General features: G+C 42.2%; 1 protein-coding gene across 1 annotated transcript; it reads left to right on the forward strand.

Annotated features, from left to right (window-relative positions):
* The first annotated feature begins 326 nt into the window (after window positions 1–326).
* On the forward strand, window positions 327–12,503 carry cited1 (Cbp/p300 interacting transactivator with ED-rich tail 1). Its single transcript, XM_085395426.1, has 2 exons — window positions 327–570; window positions 9,885–12,503. Exon 2 carries the CDS (start codon window positions 9,904–9,906, stop codon window positions 10,489–10,491), a length of 588 nt encoding a protein of 195 aa, XP_085251552.1. The 5' UTR covers window positions 327–570; window positions 9,885–9,903; the 3' UTR covers window positions 10,492–12,503.
* The last annotated feature ends 354 nt before the right edge of the window (window positions 12,504–12,857 follow it).

The raw sequence follows: 12,857 nt of genomic DNA on the forward strand, positions 1-12,857 counted from the left end.
GGGCCTCAGATTTTAATAATAGATTTTTAAAATACTATAAAAGAAATTATATATATCATAAATATATGTTTATAAAAATATTAAAGGAAGAAATACTTATATGTTGACATAATAAATAAAGAAATTCCTGTATAAAGTAGCTAATAATCTCGGTCAGTGTGTGACTAACATATGGCCCCTGTGATGTGACCCGTGGTTATACTGAGATTTAAAGCCTCTTCAGCGGCTCCATGATCCGGATCCAGTATGAATCCAGTCCGTGGTTTGCAGATATCACACACACACACACACACACACACCGGGGCTGGTCGGTGAGAAGAGAAGCACAAAATGCTTTTTATTCAGCAGCGCGCTCGCTGAGGAGCGGACAAACCCTCCGACGTCTCTGTGCGCGTATCAGCGGACCTGAGCAGCTCTCAGCTTCTCTCTGAAATCGGTACCAACCGGCTTTTATTCCCAGCGCTACGGACTGTACGGACTCGGCTCTTTAAGTCTACTTTTCTCTCCCACTTTCATTTAAGTCTGCTTTTTGCTCTCCAGCCTGCACGGGACGGCGGCTTTTCCTCACAGGTGGGTCCATCATCTACTCCGTTGCGCTGTTTTGCGCTGTGACCGCAGCCGTCAGTGTGCGCTAAATCCTGCGAAAAGTTTCCTTCTCTCTTCTCCGGTGTTTGCTTAACACTTTTAAAATGAGGTCAAGCGGTTTCTGCCCGCAGCTGGAGCCTTTTCAGGCACAAGTGCAGTGAAGTTTTTTGTTGTTTTTTTACATTTATTTTAATGGATAACTTGGGCGACTTTGAGCTGCTGCTCTCTCCTTTTTAAGTCGGTCTTTTTAATTGGCTTCTCATTAACTACCCTCAGTGTGAAGGTAATTAAAAGGAGTGACCAGTCAGGCTGGGGACGGAGGGAAGTGGGCACCATATGGTGTGTGTGAGACGGAGACAGACGTTTCAGTTTTGCTCTTCAGGGCTTAATTGTGTAATTGAAACCCTTGTGAGTTGGTGGTTTGGTGATACATCACAGCACTGCTGCAATATTCTGATCACATGTGGACTTTACACTCCCTGACTTTTTGTTTTTGGAGGGAAAGCTTCAGATCAACGGGGTGTCAGGTCTGTGGAACCAGAGTACTTTTAATGAAGTTGCAAGCTTCCCAACTGCAGCTCTGCCCCTGCTCTCCACTTTAGCTGTCAGTTTAAATCAGTGGCAGGAAATTATTTGGAAAAGCTTATCCTGTCATTCCAACTTGGACAAAATCACTTAAATTGTGGGAAGTGTTTACAGTCTTCCTGATAAACAGTGGATCAAAATCCGAATTATGTTCATTGTCAAATTTGTCTTATTGCCATAGTGGAGAAAACATACTGGTACAGAAATGGAGTATATGGTATTTACAGTATGTAGATTATGTACATCTATATAAATACTCGCAATATGAATGCACACGTACATATGTTAGGATACAAATGAGAAATTAAGACCTATGTAAAGGTTATGGGGAGTAAATGTAGTCAACTAGTCACTTTATTGGTACTTTAACTAGACTTGTAGTCAAGACCACCTAAACCAAGACTAAGACAATACCAAGACCAGAGGGTATCGAGACCAAGACGAAACCAAGACAGACCGAGTCAAGACAAAGTCGAGACCGAGACAAAAAAAGTCTTTAAACCTGCAGTTTAAAGACTTTTTTGCTGATTCGTTTACAGGTGTCAGGCATATTTATGTGTTTTTGTGATGCACTCGCACAGCCCTCCTCACCGCTGTCTGCTGTCTCACTCACTTACTGAGAGGACAGACGCACACTCCACTTGACTGTTGCGTCTCTCACCCTCTCTGTTTTTTACACAATGATATTATCCTATATCCTCGCATGTGATTGGCCACAATATGGAGGGATTGGAGCATAGCTGAGCCACTGTGTGAGAGCTGAGCAGCGAAAGGAAATCAAGTGAGGAGCCGGCTCTCGCTCAATGGGAGTCGACTCTTCTGATTCACTACAAAGCACTCTCTAAGCACGCTCTTAGAGCTGATGCTTTTGCGCATGACACATTATCGAACGTTACGTTGTGTGTCATGGATACTGTTGATTCCAAATCTCCCGACCACTATGTTGATCTGAGAAAGCAAGACCGAGACACCAGGACAAGACAAGATCGAGGGATCCGAGACTAAGACAAGACCAAGACCAAAGTCTGTCAAGACCAAGACCGGTCTCGAGACATCCAACTCTAACTTTAACTAGTGCTGGAAGCTAATTTTTTAATTGATTACTTGCTGGACAGTCAATTTCAAAATAAAAGCTTCCAAAAATGGACCCCTTTCAGAGGATTTGCTCATTTAATTTAAAATTCAACTTTCCAGGAAAACAAAAGGTGCCACGCAAAGATATCAGAATGCTCAGTTCTCATAATTTCTTGATGTTTTTGTGCTTGAAAACTGTGTTGTTGTCAGTTTCGAGGGAGAGCAGACTTTCCTTGCTTCTAATTAAAACAAACAGGAGCCACTCTGCAAGCCAACACAGGAGCCTGGATTGCTAATGAAAGAATTTACAGGGAAACAAGAAGCCAGGGCTGATTTCACCAATCTCATAAAAAGCTGTGGGAGAACACAATGAGCCCCGGTCAGCTGTGAACAGGAAAAAAAATACTGGCCCTCGTCCAGCCGTTTCACACACTGCATCCTTCCTAACCCCGGCCCTCCCGCTTCATCCTCGCATCTGACTGAAACAGAAGGCACTAGCAGAGGACAAACAAGTCATATTCATCACTTTTAGCAGAAGTCTCCCAACTCAATGTAAAATCCTTATTTTTGCTTTTAAAACCAAGAACAAAGAAGCTTCATCTTCTTTTATTTGGCTTTTATGCCTCCCCCTCTCATCTCTGACTGCATCTGGCAGCTTAAATACCCACAATTTCTGATATGTGGCACGTGTAAACCACGAGGTCTGTGATGATTTAAACCGAAACAAGCCGTTAAGGAAGGAAGTTTCTGTTTTACACCCAAAGAAGCTCAGCCCAGAAATTAAATACACAGATTTTCCCAAACAGATACCAGAAACCAGCTTTTTAAAAATATCTAAAAAGAGAAAAAAAACAATAACAGAGCTCTGGGATGTTGAATTTAGAAAATGTAGTGAGGAACGAGTGTCAAGTTCAATACAACTGACTGCAAACTGAAAAGTTATCCAGCAGGCAGCTTTGATAATCAATGTTGAAGAATACATTCACTTTATTTCCTCATTAATAAAAAATGAAGCAAAAAAAACCCAAACCTGCACTTCCTCTAGTGGCCACTTGAGCCTGCTTCCAAAAAAATGAGTAAATCCCCATAGACTCCGATTGTAACGTTATAGCATTTAAAACCACATTTACAGCCTGATTGTGGCTTTTCTGGATAGCTCCCATCATCATAACAACTGTGCTGTGATTTTCTTTTGGTTTGTTTTCTTCTTTTTTAGCTAGCTTTTCCTTGTTGTTGCTCTCTTCAAAGTGTTGTTCATTCATCTGATTGGTTCAGTTCAGTCCTCAGTACACAGAGGTTCATTTAATGACCTACAAAGTATCTCATATGCGCCAGCTTCCATGGAGCACTTCCCAGATGGCTCCAAGTAACAAACAATTTGGCACATCAGGTCAGCAGAAGTCGGCCTGCATAAAAAATGTTGGGTTTCTGCACATGTGGCAGCATCTGTAATTTTTTTTTTTGTGTGTGTGTTCTCTGCTCCTTGTTTGGGGAGCATCGTTTAAGATGTGATTAAGCCCCTTCAACGTCAATTAAGACTGAAGCTGATCGAGGGGAACGAGACGATAACTGTGCTGGCAACAAAAGGCAAGGATGGCCACTCCAGATGTAGTCGGAGCTTAATGGACACCGGAGAAGTCTCTCCACACGGTGGCCATAATCTCCAGGCGCTTACCTGGGAAGTTATTTTTGAAGTGTTATTTGAATTTATTCATTTCAATCTCTGTGGTTACCAAAATGTAAAAGAAAAAAGTCAGAAATAGCATCACTGGTAAAATCTGATTTAAAAAGCATGGAACAGATCTGCTGATTGTACCTCAGAATAAGACTTTAATGCTTCTAACACTCTGTTTGCTGTTAAGATTCTTCCATGTGTTTTAATTTGTGATTTTTCTGAGGTTTATTATATCTGACTTATGTGTCTCAGAGAAGCAACTTGTGCTGCAATGGTGGTTTGACTTGTTTCATTGGTTTTTGATCATAGACGTAGGACGTGACGTCACAGTTTGCCCTTCTGTAAGGTCCTTTTGTAAAACCGTACATGATGAGTGAGGAAACTAATGGCACTTATCGGCTAACAACTAGTGACTGACAGGTCCTCAGCCCTGGATAATCCTCCTTTCTGACTCTAATAATGACTGTAAATTGCAAAGTTACCTCCATGTTTTATTCAAGATGACCTGAAAGAAGCAATCAAGCCCATAAAATCATCAGGAAAGTGTTTATAGAGAAGCTCGTGGAGAAAGTGATGCATTTGATAAAAGAAGGGAGTAGATAGGGCTATTCTGTTTATTGGTTTGCCTTTATTATAATTTTCTTCTTTGTAACATTATGATCAATAATAATAATAATAATGTTTGGTGTTGGTGGTAGTGGTTTGGTTATTCGTAATGGTGATGGGGGAGAAGGGTGGTTGTTGGCAGTAGGAGTAGCAGTAGTTGTGGTATCAGTAGTAGCAGGTAGTCATGGTGATAGTGGTATAAATAGTAGTGGTGGGGGTATGAATAAAAAATAAAGTGTAGTGGTGGTATTAGTGGTGAAAGTTAATAATGGTGGTAGTAGTGCTATTATTGTAATTATTGATGCTGTTGCAGTTGTTAACAGTGGTATAAAAGCATGTTTTAATCTATATTGCTTCTCAATGATGTCACTTGGACTGAATAAAGACTCACACAGTACATCCTTACATGCAGCAAGTAAACCTGAAGTCGCAACTAGAGGCACCGCCCCTTGCTGGCAATTTAAAAAGAATGCAAGTTAGTCTGAGCCGTACTCCTTCTGGAGGAGAGAACACTCCAGACTGTTCACTGATTAAATGTAATTTTAAACGCTAATGCTTACGTAGCATTAGGTGGCTACTGTACAACCATCATTTTGTTTTGTCATCAAGGATCATGTAGTTGTACTAGCACAGGTACAGACTGCTAAATTTTGTTGTTGTTTTTTTGTTTGTTTGTTTTTTAATGCTCTAAAGTGGAGCACTTTAACACTGGAGTCTATGGAGATTGATGAACTTTTAGAGGCAGTCTCAAGGAACTGCAGGAGGAGGCTGTTTGGACTTTTTGGTTGCTGTATTTAATCTGAATATATCAAAGCCAAAAATTGTTATTAAGGCTGGTTTTACCATATAAAGTTTAAAATGTATGTATTATAGAAATGGGCTCAAAATGTGGTCATAAATATTTTGTACTTGTAAATCAGTTTCGTATATGTAAAAAGAATTTGTGTGTGCGTAACAAAGATTTGTGTGTGGACTTAGCCAAAAAAAAAAAAAACCTGCAAGTTACAAGTACGAATTTTGACACTATTTTTCTTCCTTTTATCTGATTGACCAATGTCATGTCAATCACAAATGTAACAATCCAATCAGAGAACAGATGGGTTTGGCTGTCGGAGGGGCGCTTTTTTGAACTGGTCCTTGAAGGGTAATACAGTTTGAAGCTGGAGGGTCTCTATATAAATATCCGATAGCAGCTAGGTCCCCTAACTTTCAGTAGCTGTTGAAAGGATAAAGTTGTGGTATATCAGTGGTTAGAAATACCATTATTACTTTAGGATTAGTTTAACACAAAGTTACTGTGAGTCACAGTGCGCAGCATAAATGTGCGCAGCATAAAAGTCCTTTCACATCGGATGCAGGATGTGCTGCTAATGCTAACTGCTAACTAAAAGCAAAAGATCCAGAATTTGTTGCGCTGGCTGCTGGGCTCTGTGGGTTTTTGCAGCAGCTCTACCTGTACTAGAAGCACCTGCTCCTTGTCGTTTCTATCTCTGACTTTATGTCCTCTACAAGAGTTTCTTTTTTTTTGCTAGTTCTTCAAATGTTAAAAACATCTATGCTAATTCATAACGAAGACAGCTTTGTAATGAAGACTGTCATTTCCAAAACACTGCCCGCCCCCACCCCGCAGCGCTGTTGAAAAGGCTGTGGAAGTCCCTGTATTAAACACGTAGACCTGTGACACAAAAATCACCAAACTCGGACGACCACAGACTGTTTTCCTTCGTGGTGATTAAGGAAAACGCTGGGTTGGCATGTTCAAAAAAGCGCCCCTCTGACAGCCAAACCCATCTGTTCTCTGATTGGATTGTTACATTTGTGATTGACACGACATTGACCAATCAGATGAAAGGAAGAAAAATGGGGTCAAAATTCGTACTTGTAACTCGCAGGGGTTTTTTTTTTTTTTTTTGGCTAAGTCCACACACAAATCTTTTTTACGCACACACAATTTTTTTTTTTTTTTTTTTTTTTTTTTTACACATACAAATCCTAATTTACAAGTACAAAACCAATTTACAAGTACAAAATATTTATGACCACATTTTGAGCCCATACATAGAAGCTTTGCAAGACCTTTATGTATGTGTGTGTGTGTCTGTGTGTTTTGGACTCGTGTGCTGGAAAGCTGTTGAGCAGAGACACCATGTGCAGTCTGGCCCTGACAGTAATCAGTCAATGAATAATGAACACACATGCACGCACACACACAAAGATACCAAACAGCTGTCAATGGCAGGTTTCTGTGTGTGTGTGTGTGTGTGCTAACTCTATCAGTTGAGTGCAGCTGCATGCCTGCCTGTAGCAATTATGTTCTCGCTAAATAAGAGCCAGTGCTGAGAGGTGTGTGTGTGTGTGGATCAGCACATATCATTAGGCGATTAACTTACTCAAAGGATAGCCGCGTGATTGTGTGTATGCGGACACACATGCAGTTTGAACTGTGTGTAATATAAACCAGCTGAGGGACAACATGAGCCTTTAGGAGTCTCTCTGCACACACACGTTGCATTTCACTCACCCTTTTTATCTCTACCCACACAACTCGGCAACTTTTTCTTGCTGCTCACACTCATGCACATACACACAGTCACAGGCACATATGGCCTCTTCTCAGGGCCCATATGTATTTATCCTCCCACATGAGCCAATCACTCTTTGAGATCCTCAAAGGCTCTCTCTCTCTCTCACACACACACACACACACACACACCTACACCTATAAACACTCACTAACCCCATAGGTACCCACAGGCCTTCTCCTTGCAGGCTTTTTCATGGTTAATTTGCTGCTCAATAGGTCAAGAGGGAAAGGCAGGCATCAGTCTCTCTCTCACTCACTCACTCACACACACACACACACACACACACACAGTCATGCCTCACCTCATGGTGCGTTCCCCAGACAGATGTGACTTCAGTGATTTACCGCGCCTGTTGGGTCAACAATGCCTTTGTTGTTGCGGTCTGAAGCGGCTGCATGTTTGTCAGGAAACGCTTTTAATTGACCGTTTAGGATGTTTGTGATCCTTTCCTCATTTGTCACATGTGTTACTCGTGTCCCCAGTAATCCATTTCTCATTGTGAGAAGAAATGTTTTTAGGTATCTGGAACTTCTACAGTCTTTTACTTTTAAAAACTCATCACAAAGGAAGGCTAATAGAGCGGCTGTTTGTCTGACATTTATGAATGAAAACCAAAAGGTGAAGGACTAAGTCAAAATTTATGGAAATACGCCAAAGTTACTTTTGTATGTGATGTGTATCACAAAGCTGTAGTTTGTTTACTCGGGTCCAGATCAGTTGATCTGATTTGATCTGTCAAACCAAGCTACAGGAAAAAGCTACAAGCAAACTCAAAACGACCCATAATGCATCATTACAAACTATGTGAGAATGTTCAGTCTCATTGGCCAGATGTGTTTGGGGCGGGTGCAACAGAGTTAAATACAAGAAGATGATGTTGGAGACTATTGGAGAACCTGGAGAATTTACCTTCCTTTCATGGCTAGTTGCTAACTCGTGCTAAACATCTATGGGACACATCCCAGAATGCAAAGTGTTTAGCTTAAACTTGCAAGGTACACCTTTTAGTTGTGTCTGATTAAGATTGGATTAAATTGACAAATTCAATAAACAAACCGTGCTGACTTCATTTGGAACTGCATCGAGGTCTTTGTGCCAGAGTGTGATTACTGTGTTCACATCCGCACAAACGAGCCGCACCAAGGAGGACAACTGACTAAACACCACAGGTGTGAAAGGGCTGTCTGTAGGTTCTTCCTGGGTTCTACATCCCAAACCATTTCTTCAAGACAGAAGTTAGCTGTGCTATTATTAGTTCAGGAAGGGAATTTCCCCATTCGTTTTCTCTATTCAGAAAATCTTTACAGTAAGGTTTTGCAGACACGTGACCACTACCCACATGACGTTTAATGTGTAACTGTGACAGTCATGATGATAAAGTAGGATTGTTAGTGGTTGTGAGGGTTTGATCCCAGTAGTATAACGTGAGTAAGGCCCTAGTCGTGCAGGCCTGCAGACTGGTCCACGTATTCCACAAACCAGTATTCCCCAACTTGTTGCTTTAGTTGGTGCTGTAGTTGTTATAAGATTGGAAGTGACGGACCACAGATACACTCCGAGCTGCAGTGAAACTGTGAAAAAGTGTAACAGCACAAGTGGAGAAGGCTGAACTTCTCCACCTTCTCACATTAGAAGTTGCACCATTTGAAACATGTTGACTGCAGTGCTGTTCACAGCTTTTACTCTGAAGGTGAACATTCTCCATTTCCAAATCCCTATGGAGCCATCCATTCTCTTCCACTTATCCTTATCAGGGATGCGGGGGGCCTGGAGCCTGTCTCGGCTGCCAACAGGCGAGAGGCGGGGTACACCCCGGACAGGTTGTCTTTCTGATGCAGGATGGAAGATATGAATGGGATATTTACTCCTGGAGCCTCACTGCATACATGGCGTCAACAGCCCTTCGAGCCTTGCACTAAAATTTGTGGTGACGCGAGTAACCCAGCAGCCAAATGCAAACAAAAAGGAGCTCCTGCCTTTTACTTTAATAACTTACCATTGTTGCTGCCGTAATGACGCATTGCTTTTACACAAGAGCGAAGGACGGACGTGAGCGAGAAAGGGCTAAAAATGAAGCGATAGACACCTGCGTGCTGCTCTCCATCACACAAAGAGACAGCCAAGGAGTGGGCCTCTTTAAAGCAGCAGCAACTCTGGCTCTAAATGTCCCACTGAGGCATGATGTGCAGCGTGTGCGTAGGTTTAACGTATTGTACATATTCTCCGAGGTTGCATTGCTAATGTGCTGTAACTGTTTTCAGAAAACAGTTTTCATAGTTTTGTGTGTCCAGTGTGTGAAGTTGAGGAGTCACGTTTTTGTTTGTTGTCTAAAGCATCTGGACTTAAGTTTCTTGAAGACGTTTCATCTCTCATCCGAGAAGCATCTTTAGTTCTAAGAGACTAAGAGACTCCAATGACCTGGATGACTGAGAACCTTCAGACTTTCTGCTTGTTATCTAAACACTGGTTATACCTGCTTCATGCAACTTCATAGGTTAAATGAAAGAATTGAATAATTTAAAGTGTAAATTAAATGTTTTCTAGCAAATAAAGAGCTTCATGAACATCTTTTCATATTTTTTTTTCTATGTTTTACCGTGAATTGTCTCAGCCATCTTACTGAGGTCTTATCATTATTGATATCTTCCCTCTATGATGTAACTGGTTATCAGAGCCTCTACTCAGCTAACAATCTTATCTCTTCCTCCTCGTGTCCCAGTTTGATGACATTACGTAACACCTCTTCTCTCTTCCTTCTTTCCCCCCTCCTGCAGGTTCTGGGTTTTCCCTGTGATGACCTCACTGCTGTTTCCTGGCCACGCCCACGCTGCAATGAAGGACCTCTCCTCCTCCTCTTCCTCTTCCACCTCTCCTCTCAACTCCCTCCTCCACTACCCGTCCTCCAAAACCTCCGTGGCGCCCTTTTCCCCATCCACCGGCCCCGCGTCCTCTCGTGGATCGGCCCTGTCCTCGACGCCTCTCTCCAAGCCGCAGCCCTTCTGCCTGCAAACGGGGCCGCACCTCATCGCCAGCATGCAGCTGCAGAAGCTCAACTCACACTACCAAAACCTTGCCAGTGCCTCTGGCGGACACTCTGGGCCTGGAGGGCCTCAAAGAGGCTTTGGACCCCCGCAGCTGGGAGCGGGTAATCAGCTGTTGGCACCGTCTGGAGGCCTTGGAGGAGGCGGGATGGGTGTCGGGATTGGCATGGCCAACCAAAGTTCCAGCGCTGGTGGGATTATCGACTTTGACCCTGTGGACGAGGAGGTCCTCATGTCTCTGGTGGTGGAGCTAGGTTTGGACCGGGCCAACGAGCTGCCCGAGCTCTGGCTGGGACAGAACGAGTTCGACTTCATGTCGGATGTGCCAGCTGGATGCTGACCTATGAGGGTGGGGGAAGCACATGGATAAAGTGGAATTGATTGACAACGAGAGAGAGAGAGAGAGAGAGAGAGAGGACTTCTCTCAATGTTTGGTTTTTCTTTCCTCCCTTTGTTGGCTAATAAAACGAGGAAACAGAAGAGACGCTGACCGATGGAGAAAAGCGATTAGAGGCTCGCTCTCTGTTTCTGTTTTGCTTTCATACCCTCCTACGGGCAGACAAAAGAAAAGACAAGCTTGCTTTTGATTTTCTTGTTTCTGTAAAGGAATCAGTGCTGCTTTTCTTCACCGAGATGAAACCAGAGGTGCTCCCACTCTGAACTGTACTTCCCTTTCATGTAAAAGAGCAGAAACATCAGCAGAGTATGAGCAGAAACGAGGAGTCTAAGACTCACTCCTGCTCCTATCCTGTTTCCTCCATCGCTCCATCATTCGGCCTTAATGAAAACAAGTTGACTGACACGAGAAGAGCTGACAAAGACATCCGAGCCACCCTCTTTAGAGAGGAGTAAGGTACACCTGTTGGACTCGATCCCCCCTCTTTTCTTAGTACCGCCCTGAATTGATCAAGTGGACGATTAAGGAAAATGAGAGGCACGACTTTGTGGGAGAATTGCAAAGGATGGCAAACACTACGCTTCCTGTTTTCTTATACACAATATTAAGCTCTGGTCTCATGGGAAAGGAACTCCTGTCTCTCGGCTTCACAAAGGAAATGATTGTCTTAGACTTGGTTATCTCTGTGCACTTCTTTATTTTCTTGTTTGAATTTCGTTCAAACAGCCGTAGTCATACAACACGTTATTTAAGACGGTGGCTGATCCCCCATCAGGAGACAAGCAGACAAGGAGCACTTCTGTAGCGAACCTAAAGTCACCTCAGCGAGTTAGATCCAGAAATGTGGAATGGGTGTGTTTTGTTGTCCGGCCTGAAAGTTGATGAGGAAGGGTGGGATAGCTAGTGGCAGGGATCCTGTGCTACACGGAGCAGCAAACAAAGTCAAATTCCTATTTTTCCTGCTCTCCCGCTTTAAAACGGTCCGTTTATGTCATGACCGTTGTCGCTGCACTTCCGTGTTCCTGATGAGGAAGTGTGATTAGGCCTGGAGGCTGGTGTTAGTCCAATTTTAGTTACAATTTGGACTATTGTAGTGAAGCAGGGATGAGACCAAGCTAAGCTGCACATTTGATCTGTCCATGTTACAGAAACAGCTCCTCTGTCACTGTCTCATTGAGGTCTTTTGTTCATCTCTTATTGCAAATGAAGAATTAAACAAATCTTTGTTTTTGGTTGAAATTTATGCAAGAATCCCTCATGACCTCTTGACCTCTCTGATGCTATTAGCTGTGACCTGAAAATGAACTGTACTGTTCACCCCGAAGCAGTCCTCAAAGTGTTGGATTACACTGTAAACTACTACCAACTTAGCATGTCAAATCCATGTCTATGCCATGTGATATGGTTGAAAGCTCTGAGGGAATTATATTTTACATGTGCAACAGTTTTGTTTTGTTTTTTTCTCTTCCCAGTTACATGAAAAGTTTCACAACATGAATCTAACATGTGAATATATGAGAATCATGTGTGCCTATCATGTGACATTGTAACAGCTGAAAAGCATTATCACATGTAAAGCAGGGTGAGGGTTTGTGACATGGAGGATAATATTGAGGTTTGAAACATTTCTGAGAAGCCAAAACCCACTATTTTGTTTTTTAATCTGAGAATGTGTTTATACGCCTTAATTTTCAAAAAATAAATAAATGTTCTCAGATGGTACTTCGCTGCGCCGCCTCTTTTGTTGTTCTGCCTTAAATGAACTCCCGTCTCTTTAAAGACCACCTATGAAATGGTCAGGTCAGCTTTGATTGGCCAGGTTCTCAGCCAAACCAAATATTAGATGTGGGCGGATTGATTCAAATGTCAATATTATATGGTACTGGTATCGGATAGGTACTAGCTACTTTATTTTTATCCAAGTTCAGTATGTAGACCAATGAATGCTTTAAATTATTTTTTTCTGGAAATGGAAAAATACACTCAAATGCACTCTTTGAAGCATGTCTGAACCCTTTTGCATTAATTCATGCCTATTTTATTTATAGTTGGCACAAAGTGCTTCAGAGACGGGCATATTTACATTCTAGGTTTTCAAAACAAACAAAAAACCCAGTTTCAAAATGCATAAAAAGCTGAAAGGTTTGTTTTTGTTAAAAAAAATCGCAGTGGTTCAAATGATGAGAATTTAAAAATGTAGGTTTCATCTTATAAATCATGACACATTGCTGCACATAAGCTGAGGTTTATAGGTTAATGCTATCAGCAATACTGACCCTGTATTTACTTGGTCTCGTATCGATACGAAA

This window comes from Rhamphochromis longiceps, linkage group LG3 (genome assembly GCF_057381845.1).
Source record: "Rhamphochromis longiceps isolate RC_006_pf linkage group LG3, R_longiceps_female_GT1.1, whole genome shotgun sequence".
Taxonomy (NCBI): domain Eukaryota; kingdom Metazoa; phylum Chordata; class Actinopteri; order Cichliformes; family Cichlidae; genus Rhamphochromis; species Rhamphochromis longiceps.